The following is an 18952-nucleotide window of genomic DNA, read 5'->3' as shown; positions in this document are numbered from 1 at the left end:
ATAAGGTGCAGGCAATATGGCGAAAGAGATTTTTGTTTTTTTACACATCCTACCAGCATGATAACAATACAAAGCTAATTGAAGAACTGTAAATTTATCCTTTAAGTCATTATTTTCTACAGTCAATGCACATATGAGACTTTTAGGCAACGCTCCAGAAGATTTGACATGTTGTAAATAAAAGAATATGTGGAATGAAAAATGACATTTGAGAGCTGCAACAAATGAGAAGTTATTCAGAGCTAATCTTCTGTGTCCTGTATGTAACCCCTCCGGTCCTATACTCGCCCTTCTCCGAGCGGGACTCGAACTGCCGTCTCCGGCATGGGAGGCAGGCATGCTTACAAGGAAACTAAAGACCGCAGTTTCTAGCATCAGTCTCTAGTGCACCTCTTAAGATCAGGGGAGTGAGTTTTACCCTGTATAGCTCTCACTAGCTGTTACATGTATAACTTTGGGTACGCTGTGTTTGTATACGAAAACGTATGTATACAGATAGTTTACCTTATTTTACCAGGTGCTATTTCTCTAAGATCAGCCTCTCTCTTCTCAGATCTGCTTTGTAAACCTGGACAGACATACTCCTGATCGACATGACGACAGCTACATCAAGGTGGGTGGAGATTACCTTTCCTTTATTTTGAGCTGTATGCCTTTATCTTAGCAATGCCAAAGTCATGGGTTTGAGTCCCAGGGACTGCATATACTGGTACTGATTTGTATAAAAAGCATCTACCATTGAAAATATTTAAATTTTAAACTATCACTAATTAATAGTCTAGTGTTTTATCATTCCCAGTTGACTGTTTTTTTATTAATATCCAAATAAATATCCGATCCCCTCCACCCTCTCATTTCTAATTCATTCAATTATTCTAGTTAATAACAAATATATGAATGTCTTTCATCATTTCTTAAGCGTACAACATAAACAATGTTTCATCTAATTAAAAGGGAAATTAGAAACAATACAAATTACCAAGATAATGCGAGCAAGGACCCTCATTTATGTGACTTGAATATTAGCATAAATTTTCCCACAGAAACTGGCCTCAGTGTGCCCAGAGCTGCCACGGTTAATTGAGTCTCTCGGAGTGCGGCAACCCAAAGAAAATGAGATTCTGCTACTCGGCAGCCTAGAGTCACCAGACTCCTGCCAGCATGACCCAAGCCACCCACAGGTAAGATATTAATATAGACCGGAACAACTGACATAATTTGACAGCTTAAAGTCTACCTTGTTAAACTATATGTATGTTTACGTATGGGTATTTCAGAGCCAGAGAACAGCGGATGTCTGTCTGGTGCATTGTTCCTGTGGGCGCCGCCCTAAACAAACGAACAGTGTCGTTTTTGAGATCAACAAATTCCTGATTGGACTACAGTCAGGGCAAGAGAGGCAGAGACATGGCCGATTGGCTGGTCAGCGTGCTTTTGAAGATGACACCAACCGCTCTGTGTCATCCATAGAAGAAGACTTTCTCACTGCCTCCGAGCAACTTGGAGAAGACAGTGAGGACAGTGACCCATTCAGAAATGGTAAACCGTCTATCCATCTACCAATCCATCCATCCATCCATCCATCCATCCATCTCTCCATCCATCCAAAAAATCACTCAGAAACCTCATTCTTTATGGTACTTTCTATGTCCTGGTATGTAATGAGAAAATGCAACGTTAGTGCAGCTCTGGCACTTTTGCTGAATCTTCCTCCTGTCCACCTTTTGAATAGACAGAAAATTACTTGAATTATGGTTGAAAGAGCTTTGAAAGAGCCATTTACGTTTTCTTGCTATCTGTGAGCCTGCTTCGATAAGAGTGGCCCTATTTGGAGGACTGTTTGGGAGTGTTTCCACCCAAAAGCTATTTCCTAATTTAGTAACACAATGTAGCCCCAGTCACTACCAATGAGATTATGGTTTTCAAAACAATTTGGGCATGTCACAGAAGTGTGCAACCATAAAAAGCACAGGAAAATAAAGTCTTTAGTTTTGCCTTAGGGAATAATTTGGATCTCAACTTAACTTTTGTCTAGGTTGCACTGGTTATAATAGACTTTATCAAAACTGCAGTCTGCTGTGCTTATTTAGATACCAAGTAACTAAGCAACAGCATGGATGCAACAGAAAAAACAGCAGTGAAACAATTAATTATCTTCAATCTATGTTAATGAGTATGTGTGTTAGAGAAAAATAAAAAAACAAAGGTTGTATTTGCAGATATGATATACAAGATTCCTAACAAAGAAGTGCTGGCCCCAAAATGTCTTGTGCATTTTCATTGTGCATGTCTGAAAGCTTGTTTGTCTTGCATTATTCTGTGCCACTGCTTTGGCCTCTAACAGTAACCCAGACCCCTGAATGTCTACATGTGGTGATACTCGTCCCAAGTCTAATATTATAAGAGACAAGATACACTGGGCTAATCTATAATTAATCTCTCATATGAAATTAGAAGTAATACTGTGTGAAGGTTATGCTCTCCTCAAAGCCAATGTAATATTCATAAACAGATCGGCCTAGATAGTGATCTGCATTTGTATGGGTTCGGTTGTGGAAAAGGGAAAACTGATACAAATATAACTGTGTGTTATGGATATCTTGCTCAGAGCTCTCACTCCGACCCTTACTATATCCACTGGACATAACAGGCAACAAGATAATTCTGATTTAGACTTTGTACCTCCTTTCCAGTTTCGTCTTTCATTTTCATATATCTCCTTTGGTCTGTCTTTCTGTCTCTTATTTCTTTCTTGGGCTGTGAATGTGCTTCATTTACATGTGCATTAAATTTGGCTTTTTGTGTGGGATTATGAAACAGTTTTAGAGGTCTGTCTTTAATCTATTTCCTCTCTCTCTGCCCCACCACCCCATTCCTCACCAACCCTGTCACATGTCTTTCTTTCTGCAGATCCTGAGATTTCTATCATGCCGGTTAAGTCGGTTAAGGTGTTAAGAGCAGCCCACGCTCAAAGAAGAAGTGAAATGGAGAGAGAGGATAGTGAGGACTCCGAAACCCTCTGTACCTCTTCCAACTCCCAAAATCTTTCAAGAACATATTGCTCCCATTCAAGAGGCCCACCCCCCACCCCAAAACAAGTCAATCGTCACACCAATGAGTCTGCTGGCCACTATGCCACCAATCTGGCTGAATCAGTCCTGCAAGATGCTTTTATTCGTTTGTCACAAGATGAGCCTTCTTTTGTAGCGGAGGCAGCTGTGAGTGTATCCACAACCTCGCAAAGCTCAAGTGATGTAAATCATTCCACTGAAGAGCCACAGAGGGCTCGAGCCTGCTCTTTCGAACTTCCTAAAATTGTGATTGTCCAGAGTCCTGACAACAGTGAGGAAGTAACAGAGTGGCCGGATGAACAGTCACGTGGGACATCAGAGCATGATAATAGGGCCAGAACAAAACATGGATCTCACCCCCAGCACAACTCGCCAATTGGACCCTCCACTAAGCCGGTGGAAAAAGCTTTGGCATGTGCTGCAAGTGTCATCGGTACCATTACCGCCCCTCAGGTCACAGAACAACTCACACTGGAGTCAGGAGAAGAAGATGAGTGTGAGGACGATGATGATGATGATGATGATGATGATGATGATGATGAAGAAGAAGGGAGTGAAACCGAACAAGGGGAGTATTCATTTTCCTCTGCAGTATGTGGAATGTCTCAGGTCGCTGGAGCCGTAGCCGCGGTAGATCTAGCAGATGACTCTGGGGATAATGAAGACTTGACAGATGTGTATTCTGCCTCTATGGGACTTCTGTCAGTTGCCCAAGCTTCAACTGCAATACCTCTCCACTGTAGCATTGCAGAGGGCACCAGCGTTGAGGCTTTCAGAGCCAATGTGGCTGAAGTTCTCCTCAGGGAAGCTTCAGCTGTACTCACCCACAGACAAAGTTATTCAAGCGTTGCAAATTTCCTTGAGACCACACATAACAAGATAGTGGATGGCATCACAAGTCCAAGAAGGCCCTATCATGAACAACAGGATGTGGATAACTTTACCCAGGAAATATCAGACAATATATTTCAGAATGCACTTGAGAAGGCTGAGAAGAGAAAAGAGCTTGAGGGTCCTGGAAAAGATGCCCCAAACATTGAGGGTTTCCTCTTGGATTGTGTGAATAATTTGCTCTTTGATGTCCTGTGTGTAACATCAAGGAAAATCAGTGAAATTTCAAAATGTAATATGGGATCATGTGACAGGCAGGGAGGCAGTGTCAGCTTTAGGGAGTATGAGGCTGATACCAAGTCTGGCAGGGAAGCATTGAGCCAATTACAGCGTTTGATTGAGCCAAGCCAGGCTTATAATCATGACGAGAGGCGAGGCAGTGTGGAGAAGTTGTCTGCTCTTATAGGGAAAAGAGAGAGAGAGCAAAAGCACATACAGGAGGAGAGAGAAAAGGAGCCCAAACTGAAAGAACCCTACAGACTTACTCTGAACAGAGTGACTGCCACTATGGTCAAAGAACAATCAGACCTGCAAGGGCAGCTGGGCAGAAGTGACAAGAGCACAGACTCTTCGCTCCCTTCAGCTGAGAGCTCACCTCTTCACATGGCACGAGGGAGGGCAGGAGTAGAGAGCGAGACCAGACAGCTGTCTGTATCATCCTCTTCAGGAACACTTGTGGCACTTAAAATGGATTCGGGTGAGTTCAAAACTCCCGTCACATGCTTTGCGGAAGACTTGGCTACCACAGTAGTATCCATGGCTACAGAGCTGGCAGCGATATGCCTGGAGAACTCAAGCGGAAAGCAGCCATGGTTCTGCGCCTTAAAGGGTGGCTTAGAAGGTCCAGAGGGGCTGCTTCTGCCCTGCCGCACAGCTGCAGCACTGCGACGAAAGGAGATACAAAATGGTACCGCAGTCACCAAGAAACACAGACCTCCACGTCTCAGCGAAATCAAACGTAAAACCGAAGAACAGCCTGAACTTATGGAGCGTCTGGTCAACCGTGTTGTGGATGAAACTGTCAATCTAGATGAACCCACAACTTCTGATCCATTTGCACTCTTTGCGTCAGAGGTCACAGCCAGGATATTAAACTGCCCAGAATTAAGTGTGGTGGACACTTCCAAATCTGGCCAGTCATCTCGCAGTCGCAGCATTTCTCTGCAGTGTGAGAAATGGAGCAGCAGGGGGAAAGCGTCAAGCTATGAAAGCATTCCAGAGGAGGACGGAGATCCCTCCGGAATGCTAAACACTTTGGGACCAGGAAACAGGCTTGGGCATAATTTGAGCAGAGGTAGCTCTATCTCCAAGCAGTCCAGCTGCGAGAGCATTACGGATGAGTTCTCTCGGTTCATGGTGAACCAGATGGAGACAGAGGGTCGAGGGTTTGACCTTCTGCTGGACTACTATGCTGGGAAAAATGCCAGCAGCATCCTTGCAGCAGCTGTTCAGCAAGCTGCCAGTAAAAAAAACGGACACCTCAATGTGCGGACATCATCTTGTCTCTCTAAACAGTCCAGCACTGAGAGTATCACAGAGGAGTTTTATCGCTTCATGCTGAAAGACATGGACAAGGAGAACAAGGACTACAGTCTGACCAAGACCAAAGAGTGGAGTAATAGCCTATTACCCCCGTCCCCCAGAACCCCTTTTTGTATCCGTCAGTCTTCTGTCCCTGACAGGCGATCCTCAGACTCCAGACTAACTGTAAACTCACCCATCAAAGCTAATTCATTCGATGGTTTTGCTCGAAATGTACATGGAGACTCACTCAACATCTATCCAACCAACTCTGTGTCATCATCAGGACTCTGCAAGTCTGATTCTTGCTTGTATAAGCGTGGCCAAACAGACCAAATCACAGACATGCTGATTCACGAAACGTGGGCCAGCTCTATTGAGTCTCTAATGCGCAAGAATAAGATAATTGCGGAGCCCTCAGAGGACAGTTTGGAACTCGATTCTGCCGACTCACAGCCACATGTACAGCTCTTTGCTAATCGTCTAGCGGCAGACATTGTGGAGAGTGGCAAATCCTTGCTTGGAGGCCAACAGGACATAATTGTGGCTGCTTGTCAGCCACAAATTCCAGTTGGAGAAAGAAGACATGGCTTTAAACACTCTCGTCGTGAGAATGGGGGAAACCGGCCAAGCTTGGAGCGTCAAGAAAATAGCTGTAGCTCCCACAGTTCCTCCTGTGTGCGGCAAGCGTGGCGGGGACAAAGGGAAGTACCCTTGATTCACATTGAACCAGATCAAAGAGAAGAGGCCTCAGAAGACAAGGGGAGGGTTGGGCCCCACCACTGGGAAGCATTCCATCAGATCCAGCGACAAAGTGGTAGAGAGAGTGAGACAGCAACCAAAAACAGGTACAGTCTAAATACTTGCATACACATTCTTGCTATCTGAAGTTAAACCTTAATTATTGTGTAAACATCAATGTGTGTTAATGTTTGTTGAAACACTGCGTGTTAAAACATCTCAAATCAACCGTATGAATTTGACATTAGTGTGAGAGGTAAGTTGGGAAAGATAAAGAACAGCACAAATATTTAAGGGACCATGAATTGCATCTTTTATAATCCTATACCCTGAGGTGCACTTATAATGCTTGTAAGATTTTTCCATCACAAGGCCACATATTGTACTTTCTTGGCCCAGGCTCTGGACAGCGAAAGATATTTTGGGGCAAAATAATCCATTGTAATAAAAATAAGAAAAGAAGCAATTTTACATTGAAAAGAACAGCAGCTGCTTCTTGAGGATCAGTCATCAGGTAGAATTACTGGGTCATTGTGACACTGCAGTTTTGCCGTGTGTCCTCTTTCCCCCCTCAACAGTGACAAAGACAGAGCCTCCTCAGTGGCCTCTGCAGGTGTGGAGGTGGAGCGACGCTCTCTCAGCGCTAGCAGTGAGGAAAGTGGCTCAGGCAGCTGGGCCCAGATTGCCCCTGAAGACGACCCCCAGGAGGAGACCACCAGTAGCTTTATCCAGCTAAGCGAGGGGTCAGTCTGCCAGTAGACCATCATGCCTTGCTGGACAGTGTGGCTTCTCCATTTGGCTTTTCATTAAGCTACATGTGCTAGATGCAATTTTTGACAGTGCTGAGCACATCCAGAGTGTAGTGTAGCACCCATATGTGAGCCCGCTTCCCTCATCTTTACAGCAGTAATTGGTTCATTCATTAGAACTCAGGCGAGAGTTAAGAGTTAAAGCACTTACTTTGCCCTCCCTATGACTAATATCACAGCTTTGACATATCTTATCTTAATTGATATTAATTTGGTGTGGCTTTTGTGATTAGTCGTCAGCCTGTCCCTCACATAACAGTGTTGTCTTTAAAGTCTGTAGCCGTTGCCCTTAAAGGGATAGTTCACCCAAAAAAGAAAATTCTGTCATTAATTACTCACCCTCATGTCGTTCCAAACCTGTAAGACTTTCGTTCATCTTCGTTTGTGTTCCGAAGATTAACGAACATCTGACATGTTTGGAACGACATGAGGTGGAGTAATAAATGACAGAATTTTCATTTTTTTATACAACATCTAGCAGACAAATCCAGGCATAGTGATGCAGAATGAGACATGTCTTGAAGAGACATTATGTATAAACATAAGAAAACTGTATAGAAGAAAATTGCCTAATAGATATTCATGCCATTCCTATTATCCAGTATTTTTCTAGCTCTGTACATTTAAAAAAAAAAGTACTCTCCCCACGCTTAGGCACTTAAAAACTTTATTAATTTTAACATAGTTATTTACACAATGGCAAGAAAATAATTTAATGATTTCCAACAGGAGGGTGGAAATAAAGAGCCACAGTTAGCGCTTGTTATGTGAGGAATTGAGAGTTAGCTTACACAAGGCTGTCAATTAAGTAAATTTATATATTTTTCTTAACCAGCTTTCAAAATCCTAATTGTATTATGTATTGATTCTAACAGAGTATTTACCACAAAACATCAAATCTCTTGAATGACCCATTTGTTTTCACATACGACTATTTTCTTCCATATGCTCGCGTATAAACACTCTCTTAGCAAGTGCCTGAGGTAGTGTAACTCGCTGAAGTGAGGGAGTTTCCATTTGCGAGTGTAGTCCAGCACAGCTGTCTGAGTAAACGGCTCTGACAGCATGACGGGAGTCGCTGACAGGAAGTGCCTCACACTGACAGGCAGGTGCCATATGTCACATCCTGTTGACTCTAGAATGAAAAGGATGTAATGGGTGTGCGAGTCCTGCTTGCTGATTGAATCATGCCCAGCCTGCCACGCTCACTGACGCTGTCTTACCTGCGCCAACTCAACTCAACTCATCCTCACTTACCCTATAGTCTGGGTATCCGGCCATTCCCCTTCATCTGGCTTTAACCCCCACTCCATTCCCAGTTTTCTTTCTGCCCTGGCAGGGAGAACAGTTCCTCTCTGCTTGTCCACCCAGCTGTTGTCGGTATGGGCACAGCTGGCAAGCGTTCATAGTCATCAGCTAGTAGGGGAGTTGCCAGTGATGCCCATGCTAATGAAACTCATGCCAGTGTTCATGCCCACTCCCTCTTCTGCAAGCCCCACTGCTGTCCACGCCTTAGCGATCATTGCTGAGAAAATTAGTAGCTTCTGCATCGTCCGCATTCTTACAGATCCAACATGAAAAAGGGTTGACAAGTTCACATAGCTTACACTACCGATCAAAAGTTTGGAATAATTCAGATTTTTTTAATGTTTTTTAATGAAAGGCATTTCTTTTGGCTGCATTTATTTCATAAAAAGAATACAGTCAAAACATTAATGTTGTGAAAATAACAGTTTCCTATTGTAATATATTCATCATGTCTCCAGTATTCAGTGTCACGTGATTCTTCAGAAATCATTCTAATATGCTGATTTGATGCTTAAGAAACATATATGATTTGTCATGATTCTGCCATCAGGTCTGTGAGTTCTAGTATTTTGGCAGGATCATGACAGACCCATGTTCTGTGTGCAAGCACATGGCCTTGTGTTTTGGTCATGTGCTTGTGTTGTCTCGTCTCGTTACCCCACCCCCTTGTTATCCTGATTCTGTCATTAGTGTTTCACCCATGTCACCTGTTATGTTTGATTAGTCTTCCTATTTAATCCCCTTGTGTTTGCTGTCTTGTGTCGGTTCATTGTTATACGTTGATTGTGAGTACCCTGTGTACATCTAGTCATTGTTAGCATCTCTTGAAGTCTTGTTTGTTTTCTTGTTCATTTGTTTCCCAGTTTAGTCTAGTCAGTCTGGTATTCTGTGTTCCCTCTGTTTTGCCCCCTCGTGGGTTTTGTTTTCCTGTTTTTGTCATTAAACCGTGTCTTATTTTATACTGTCTGCGTTTGGGTTTATCTCCACATCTCACCGTGACAGAATGAACCGACCCATTCTGAACCCAGCGGACAGTATGTCATCCCCACTAAAACAACAATCAGCTGACCAGGAACTATGGTGGCAGTCAGCTATCAACGACAGCAAGTTGGGCAAGCTTCCTTTCCCTCCCCAGGGAGAGAGGTCCCTGAGAGGATATGCTCAGGCCGTGGAGGCAAAGAGAAATTTTTTACCGGAGAGCCTGGTTAACCGTTACCTCATCGCGGGTCTCAAAGTTCCTCCACCTCTGGCGGAACGGGAGAGGCTGGCCCACCGCCCGTTCCGGGACATGGTGGACTGCTTGGTTCGTCGGGAGTCACAGGGTCCCATGGTGTCGTCACCTCCTGCCTGTCTGCCGGTGATCCCGGAGGATCTGAGGTTAGGCTTCGTGAGGCTTGGAGAACAGACTCGTCCCAGTTCGACTCCCGAGGCATCGGCTCCGCGAATCAGGAGGAAGAAGAGGAGGAGACCTGCATCTGCCCAGCCAGAGCCAGTTCACGTCCCGTCTGTCCAGCTAGAGACTGTTCACGCCCCGTCTGTCCAGCTAGAGACTGTTCACGCCCCGTCTGCCTTCCTGAGCTGGGACTATCTGGAGCGTCTGGCTCGGATCTTAGAGAGGCCGGTGTTCGGTGTTTCGGAGCTGAACCCAGTGCCCGTTCCAGAGCCCGCTACGGCAAGCGCTGTTCCAGTGCCCGCTACGGCAAGCGCTGTTCCAGAGCCCGCTACGGCAAGCGCTGTTCCAGAGCCCGCTACGGCAAGCGCTGTTCCAGAGCCCCTACGGCAAGCGCTGTTCCAGAGCCCGCTACGGCAAGCGCTGTTCCAGAGCCCGCTACGGCAAGCGCTGTTCCAGAGCCCGCTACGGCAAGCGCTGTTCCAGAGCCCGCTACGGCAAGCGCTGTTCCAGAGCCCGCTACGGCAAGCGCTGTTCCAGAGCCCGCTACGGCAAGCGCTGTTCCAGAGCCCGCTACGGCAAGCGCTGTTCCAGAGCCCGCTACGGCAAGCGCTGTTCCAGAGCCCGCTACGGCAAGCGCTGTTCCAGAGCCCGCTACGGCAAGCGCTGTTCCAGAGCCCGCTACGGCAAGCGCTGTTCCAGAGCCCGCTACGGCAAGCGCTGTTCCAGAGCCCGCTACGGCAAGCGCTGTTCCAGAGCCCGCTACGGCAAGCGCTGTTCCAGAGCCCGCTACGGCAAGCGCTGTTCCAGAGCCCGCTACGGCAAGCGCTGTTCCAGAGCCCGCTACGGCAAGCGCTGTTCCAGAGCCCGCTACGGCAAGCGCTGTTCCAGAGCCCGCTACGGCAAGCGCTGTTCCAGAGCCCGCTACGGCAAGCGCTGTTCCAGAGCCCGCTACGGCAAGCGCTGTTCCAGAGCCCGCTACGGCAAGCGCTGTTCCAGAGCCCGCTACGGCAAGCGCTGTTCCAGAGCCCGCTACGGCAAGCGCTGTTCCAGAGCCCGCTACGGCAAGCGCTGTTCCAGAGCCCGCTACGGCAAGCGCTGTTCCAGAGCCCGCTACGGCAAGCGCTGTTCCAGAGCCCGCTACGGCAAGCGCTGTTCCAGAGCCCGCTACGGCAAGCGCTGTTCCAGAGCCCGCTACGGCAAGCGCTGTTCCAGAGCCCGCTACGGCAAGCGCTGTTCCAGAGCCCGCTACGGCAAGCGCTGTTCCAGAGCCCGCTACGGCAAGCGCTGTTCCAGAGCCCGCTACGGCAAGCGCTGTTCCAGAGCCCGCTACGGCAAGCGCTGTTCCAGAGCCCGCTACGGCAAGCGCTGTTCCAGAGCCCGCTACGGCAAGCGCTGTTCCAGAGCCCGCTACGGCAAGCGCTGTTCCAGAGCCCGCTACGGCAAGCGCTGTTCCAGAGCCCGCTACGGCAAGCGCTGTTCCAGAGCCCGCTACGGCAAGCGCTGTTCCAGAGCCCGCTACGGCAAGCGCTGTTCCAGAGCCCGCTACGGCAAGCGCTGTTCCAGAGCCCGCTACGGCAAGCGCTGTTCCAGAGCCCGCTACGGCAAGCGCTGTTCCAGAGCCCGCTACGGCAAGCGCTGTTCCAGAGCCCGCTACGGCAAGCGCTGTTCCAGAGCCCGCTACGGCAAGCGCTGTTCCAGAGCCCGCTACGGCAAGCGCTGTTCCAGAGCCCGCTACGGCAAGCGCTGTTCCAGAGTCGGTCGCCGTGAGCGCGGCACCCAGTCCTGTCCCATCACCAACCATGTTCCCCGTCAGAAGTCCCCGGACTGTCACCTCGTGTGTCCCTGTCTCTACTGCCCCCGGACTCCCGTTTGTTTCCCCCGTCATGGTTCAACCTAGGACTGTTTCTCCGTCTACTCACACCACTCCACCCAAGTCCGTTCGGGTCCCCCGTCCTAAGCCCACACCCTGTAGTTCCAAGATCACCGTCCCGCCCACCCACCCTGGATTCTCGCTCAAAGACTCTGTTGTCCCTCCGCCTCCCCTTCCTTGTTTATTTTTTCTGATGTTTCACCCCAACCCGGTCATTGTTCACGCTTGTATGCCCCTGTTATTATTTGTCATGTTTTGTTGGGTCTGGTCTATGTCTCTGTCAGTCTTGTCCCGCGTTTAATGTCGCCTTGGGGAGCGTCTGGTAGCCGCTCTTTAAGGAGGGGGTACTGTCATGATTCTGCCATCAGGTCTGTGAGTTCTAGTATTTTGACAGGATCATGACAGACCCATGTTCTGTGTGCAAGCACATGGCCTTGTGTTTTGGTCATGTGCTTGTGTTGTCTCGTCTCGTTACCCCGCCCCCTTCTTATCCTGATTCTGTCATTAGTGTTTCACCCGTGTCACCTGTTATGTTTGATTAGTCTTCCTATTTAATCCCCTTGTGTTTGCTGTCTTGTGTCGGTTCATTGTTATACGTTGATCGTGAGTACCCTGTGTACATCTAGTCATTGTTAGCATCTCTTGAAGTCTTGTTTGTTTTCTTGTTCATTTGTTTCCCAGTCTAGTCAGTCTGGTATTCTGTGTTCCCTCTGTTTTGCCCCCTCGTGGGTTTTGTTTTCCTGTTTTTGTCATTAAACCGTGTCTTATTTTATACTGTCTGCGTTTGGGTTTATCTCCACATCTCACCGTGACATGATTATTATCAATGTTGAAAACAGTTGTGGTGCTTTATATGCTTTAGTGGAAACCGTGATACAGTACCATTCAAACATTTCAAAACCATTGGGAAAAAAGTACACGAATGAATACTTTTATTCAGCAAGGACACATTAAATTGATCAAAGTAAAGGTAAAGCCATTTATAATGTTACAAAAGATTCCCGCTCTTTTTTTTTTTTTTGTATTCATTAAAGAATCCTGAAAAACACGAAACAATATTAAGCAGCACAATCATAAATAATAATAAAAATAATGTTTCTTGAGCAGCAAATCAGCATATAAGAATGATTTCTGATGGATCACGTGACGTAATGGGTAATGATGCTGAAAATTAAGCTTTGATCACAGGAATAAATTACATTTAAAAAAAAAGTTAAAACAAATTAAACAGTTCTTTGAAATTGTAATAATATTTCACAGTATTACTGTTTTTACTGTATTTTTAATCAAATAAATGCAGCATTGGTGAGCATAAGAGACTTCTTTCAAAACATAAAAAAAGTGTAATTCCAATGTTTTGAGCTGTAGTGTATCACGTTTAGTGTCTGTACTCGTTTATCTTTTTATGTGCATATCTGTGTTTCAGAAATGGAAACAGCAGTGCCTCTAGTCTGGGATTTGCAGACCTGGAGGGCTTTCTAGACTTCTCCATCTCCAGCAACCTAATCAGGTATCCAACGGCAACACGCTAACTGCGGCACACTTGGAGAGACTTGCTCAGAACGCCGGAGCTAATGGATGTTAAGCGCTCATCCATAACCCAGAGCGCTGGCCAAATCCTTATTCCTGCAGCTCCTCTCATGAGGATACGGACACAGTTAGAGGACAGGAAATTTGGCTCAAATTTGGATCACATTCTGTCATATTAGAGCCGATAGTGTCTTCTACAAGTTTGTAAATGTGCTCACTAAGTGCTGTTGTTTTCTGTGTCTGTCTCAAACGTTGGCAGTTCTAATGGGCTTTGCCGCCAAAAGCTTGCAGTCATGTACTATTTCGAGCTCTTATTAGATGAGTGCAATATAGTCCTGGCCCCTGAAGGGCTCCATGAGGTGACGGGAACATGGCCAGCATTGCTCCGTACAGCATGATAATGATAGTGTCTCTGTGTTTCAGTGAGGAGAGAGAGAGGAAGGTATCGCACTGTCAGGATCAGGCGGATGGTGAGTGATACGTCCTCTACGAGCACACACACACATATCTGAATTAAAGATACATCACTGGAACTTCACAGCGGTGTTTGAAATTAAAAGGAAATCACGCTATCGCTGCTCTTCACACTTCTGCGCTAATGTATTCGGTCTGAACTAAGCCGTTGTCTGGCAGTCTGATCGTTTATAGAAATGTTACATATTCTTCTCGAGAGTGAACTTCATGTTATCTCTCTGTTAATGAGGAAATTGAACATTTTTGACGAGGCACCAGAGGCTCACTTGGTGCCGTATATGAGATACTTTTTCAACTTTATTTGTTCTTCATGCAAATGAAAGACAGAATGGTCTCTATTACTTGATTTTTGGCAGTTATTGAATGTGATTATTAAAATAACTTTTGGCTCAAAAAACTGAGGAGGCAGTATGAGTGGGCATGTGGAGTCAAAAGTTAAAGGGGAACTTGGCAACTATTTCAACTTTAATAAAACCGTTTAGAAATCATTTGGATGGTTTAATAACCATCCCCGCTCCCCCCAACGTTCCCAGGCGGAAAACCAACCTTGCAACATGAGGATTAACGTCCCGGTAAGATGAAAATACGAAGTCTCATGAGAAGCGAGAACGAGCGAGAAACACAAACTGCTTTACGGCAATTCGACATAAACACACACACACCCTCAGTGTGTATGATGTATTACCCACCTCGGTAGACATAGCTCCACACGATAAAGTTGGCCGGCTCCGATAATAACAAATGCACATGAGCAGCGGTAGAAAGGGGGAGGAGGGGCCGCAAGCAGTGTTGGGGGTAACTTATTACAAGTAACTTGAGTTACGTAATCAGATTACTTTTTCAAGTAACTAGTAAAGTAACACATTACTTTTTCAATTTACAACAAAATATCTGAGTTACTTTTTCAAATAAGTAACGCTAGTTACTTTTTCACATTTATTGACTGACAGCTCTCCTGTCCCCATGTTGAGAGAAATAAAGTGAGGTGTTGTGTGCATTTGCATTGAACATGCATTTACTCATCTCACTTGCACAAAAACATTCAGTTTTCCTCAAAATGAATAAAAACAGTCAAATGCAATCTCAGAATTTTGTGCAAAAGTTTTATAATTAACTATGTTAAATTACACAAATATACTTTATGTATTTAATCTCACTTTATTAACCAATGTCTTTGCTGCTGACCTACAATGATCTAATTCAACCATACTAATAAGCAAAAATGACTTTAGATTAGGTTTAGAAATAAGAGTGTTGAACTTCCTTCTCCTGTATCCTATTGTTATTTAGTCAAGAACAGCAGCAGCTGAAAGGTTTGTTTGAGCGGCGCCCTCTACTGTACAGTAGTAAATATGCATTTCCTTCAGCCTGAGGCTTATTCATATAACTTTTGATGTGAAAGGGCCTTAACAATTAGCAAAAATAGATTGTTTTAGCTGTTATTAAAAAACAAACAAACAAGCCCATGCAGGTGAGAAAAAGTAACGCAAAAGTAATGTAACGCATTACTTTCCATAAAAAGTAACTAAGTAACGTACTTAGTTACTTTTTTGGGGAGTAACGCAATATTGTAATGCATTACTTTTAAAAGTAACTTTCCCCAACACTGGCCGCAAGTGAGTGTTTTTTTACGACAGTGTTGTGAAATATACGCATCACAGCTGTAGGGGGAGCTCGATGAGAAAACATGCGACAACAAAAGTGAAAATCAGCGAAGAAATGGCTAGAGTTGCTGAGTTCCCCTTTAACATGTTGGACCGCTGAAACAAACAAACATTGCAATAGGGCTGCATGATTAATCAAAATAAAACCGGCATTACGATATGGCTTGGTTCGATTGTCTAATCGTTGTCAGATTCTATTGATGACACCCAGTGGACAGTAGGTTTCTAGTCTGATGCCTGCATTTATATAGTAATCACAGAGAAAATCTTGGCTTCCAAAAGCATCATAAACCAAACGCACTAAAGGTCTGTACAATCTACTTAGGCTTTTGGGAAACGCAGCCCTGGATTGTTCCATTCTTCATTGAAGCCATTGATTGGTTGGGAAACGCAACCAGATCATATCAGTTACTGCAGAGTCTGGGGCTGCGCCTGAAATCACATATTCTCTTGAGTAGGTAATTATTTTGAATAAGTACTTGTGATTTCTTCACAACCACTAAAAAGTATGTTCTATATAGTATAAATGTGTAGAATGAATGTAATCTGGACATACTACATTCGACATGTTGTCAGTATCATGGGACCTACCAGCGTCCGTTGCGTCGCTTCACTGCCATTCACAAATCCTCTCCCGTGGCCTCATGGGATAGTAAAGTGTCCATCATATGCACACCTCAGAATCTCACCGGAAGAAGTAGTTCATCCAGGTACATTTTTATGCTTCTTTTGTCACATACTGTTCTTCGCCTAGTAGGAAAGTATGTGATTTCAGATGCAGCGATTTTTTTTCTCTGTGATTACAAAATATACACAGGCATTAGTCGACAAACCGTGCTCGCGACTCGCTTCAAAATAACTCGACATAATGCGAAAAAGTGAAAATAACTTACAACTCTTCAGTTGATCTGTCACATCTCGTGTCAAACTCTATCAATCTCTATCGTTTAGTTAGACCTGACGCTTCTAACTGAGCTCGTATCAAGCAATGATGCGCTGGAGCTGCGCGAGGACTGCCTCCATAATTTAGAAAAGTGAAAATAAATAAATGCAGAAATCTGGAAATAAATACATTGTGGGAATTAATAAATATAAGATATATATTTAAAAATAGTATTTAAAGTAATAATAAATTAAATAGCAAAAATAATTTAGGATTACATTTTATTAAGAATGAAATGTATTTCTTATTCCTTTATTTATTTATGTATTGTTCCTATATATTTAAATGCTTAGGATTTGGCAATAGCAAACTATTGTGGTACTATGATTCTACTCATGACCTTCAGCATTTTTCTCTGTGCTGTTCTTTTCATTGGCCTTTAATCTTTGACTTCTTTTATCTGAGTAACATCTACTCTACATGTCCTGAATTAGCATACAGTCAGTTTTACTTCAGGAATATTGCTTGGCCTCTGCTCCTCAGCGCTCAGGGAGCTTCTAGTCTTTGGCAGATGGACAGACGTTCTTGAATGAGTGAGTGAGAGAGCGAAAGCTAGAGACTTTTGTATTGCCAGCACAAACTCACGCCTCACAAATGACTCATTCACATGCAGGAGAACAAAAGAGACGTTCAGGCACACAGACACAAGAGCTGACAGGCAAAGCATCATCCTGCTGGGAGAGAGATGGAGGGATGAGGAGAGGGTGTTAAAACGGGAAGACGTGTGATAGAGGAAGAATTCATTTTGGAACAGATCTTTACGTTTCTGGAGCAATGAGGAGGAGGATAGAGATGTCATGCTGAAATTAATATTACTGAGGCAAAGAAAGAACAGCTTGAATTGCTTTTTAAGAAATAAGCTAAAAACTAAAAAAAAAAAATACATTTGAATATAACTTTAAAAAAGTGGTTGGGAGAAGAGATTAGCTCATCTTTCCTGTAGAACCGTAGGGTTTATCAGAATATTTAAGCCCCCTCTCTCTCTTTATTTCCCATGAGCTCTTTATCATTCACACTTATCCACATTCCTGTGGAACAATTAAAGTAAGGGTTTCGACCTCGGCACACAAACGAAGATCTGCTGCGAGGAGACGTTTCTGACGCATGTACTGAACTATAATGGGCAACATAATGACCAAAAGAACCAGGTATACTTGAGCATTCTTTCCTTTATGGGTCGTTTAGATGTCTTTGTTTGGTGTTGCATGAATTTTTTTTAAACAAATAAGATGAATTACTAATAAAATATGTAATACAGTTTTAACGTGGAATCTTGCTGCTAAAAATAAACATGTAGCAGGGGAAAGCGTTTATATGTCAACTGCAGCAGTGCATAATGCATCATATCATGAACGAAATTAACGATTATCAAAGCATGTCTAACAAAAGAACAAATAGGCTAATAACAGATAATAAAACGGGGGGGGGGGGGAGGTATTGTATACTTAAAACATAAATTACACACAGTCATACCCAAACATGAATTTTGAAGCTTTTTATGCCAGTAGAGTTGGTACTGTTTTTAAGAACTCATATTAGCCAATATATACAAAATAATAATAATAATAATAATAAATGCAACTTGCGATAGTCTTTTCTCCCCTATTACAATGTCTTTTCAAGTGAAACGGCTTCTGGAACAAGAAAAAGTATTGGGCGGGGCTTGATTATGTCCATGGGGAATTGATTGTATCATTGGATGGTTTTGGTTTGCTATTGGCAGATCTCATTGAGTGACAGGTTGCCCCGCCCTCGTGCCTGTAAACATGTCATCAGAAAAGAGATCTTGCTGAAAATGGCAATTGTTAGAGCTACTCAGTTCTACACCTTCAAGTGCTTTTTCTATCCTTTCCTTTAGATTCTGCTTGCAACATATTAGATCTACGGAAATCTCACGTGCAAAGTAACTGGTCTAATTTTTGTCTGGCAGAAGTGACATCGGGTTTGTCCACAGCCGGCAGCAGCTGTCAGAGGGAGCTTCTGGTGCTGAACTTTGACCTGGAACCCGAGTGTGTGGATGGAGAACTGAGAACAGCGCTTCAGTGGATCGCTGCGTCTGAGCTCGGCGTGCCGGCACTTTACTTCAGAAAGACTCAGGAGCACAACCTCGCTAAGGTGAGGGCAAACGGAGGTCGTGCGCAATGGTTTGTTATAGTAACTAACCAGGTCTGGATGAAATTTACGCTTGCAGAACAACACAGAGTTGGAGCGCCAGTCATTCATAAAATACTGCAGTCGAACCATGTTTAGATCATTTGGTTATAGTTCCAGCTAGCAATAAGAGTTAATACTTTGAAATTTGTAAACATTTGTTGCTTACATTTTACAATGTTTAAATCCATCCCGCAGAATCAGGACAGAAAATTATTTTAAAAAACCTGCAGATTTTAACTGGGTTCAAGTTCACTTTATTGTTATTCAACCCAGATATGGGAGAGTGTGTTTCTCTACTGTTCCTGGCAATAATTCAACATTCAATGTTATAAACATGAAAACAATATATAGATAATAAACATTTACCACAGTATAGACATAAAAATAAATAAATAAAACACTTTCTCCTGCCAGCTAGTATTGCTGACGATCACTCAGGAGTTATTATTCTCTGTAACAACTTGAATGCAATCAGTTCATGTGACTATGATGTTGCATATTACAATTTCAAAGCATTTTAACGGTGCTGATAGCAATGAACTCAAATACTACTACTACTACTGCAAAGCTTTTTAACATTGCA

The 18952-nt window shown here is 44.1% G+C and overlaps 1 protein-coding gene across 5 annotated transcripts in view; it reads left to right on the top strand.

The window, feature by feature from the left end:
* The window catches only part of sphkap (SPHK1 interactor, AKAP domain containing), a 179089-nt gene that overhangs the window by 155451 nt on the left and 4686 nt on the right, over positions 1–18952 (top strand). For 3 of the 5 annotated variants that reach the window (XM_077248491.1, XM_077248493.1, XM_077248494.1), the window contains 8 exons: positions 554–613; positions 1044–1181; positions 1278–1539; positions 2911–6331; positions 6803–6967; positions 13031–13114; positions 13558–13604; positions 18146–18330. In XM_077248491.1, coding sequence (XP_077104606.1) covers positions 554–613; positions 1044–1181; positions 1278–1539; positions 2911–6331; positions 6803–6967; positions 13031–13114; positions 13558–13604; positions 18146–18330 — 4362 coding nt within the window. The remainder of the gene's footprint in view (positions 1–553; positions 614–1043; positions 1182–1277; positions 1540–2910; positions 6332–6802; positions 6968–13030; positions 13115–13557; positions 13605–18145; positions 18331–18952) is intronic. The other 2 variants (XM_077248495.1, XM_077248496.1) reach the window with 1 other exon arrangement.

The sequence above is a fragment of the Siphateles boraxobius genome, unplaced genomic scaffold, assembly GCF_051911475.1.
Source record: "Siphateles boraxobius isolate OS27281-9 unplaced genomic scaffold, OSU_SipBor_1 30, whole genome shotgun sequence".
NCBI classification, from domain to species: Eukaryota; Metazoa; Chordata; class Actinopteri; order Cypriniformes; family Leuciscidae; genus Siphateles; species Siphateles boraxobius.
The sequence above is the reverse complement of the archived record's forward strand: the minus strand, read 5'-3'. Positions and strand labels throughout refer to the sequence as shown.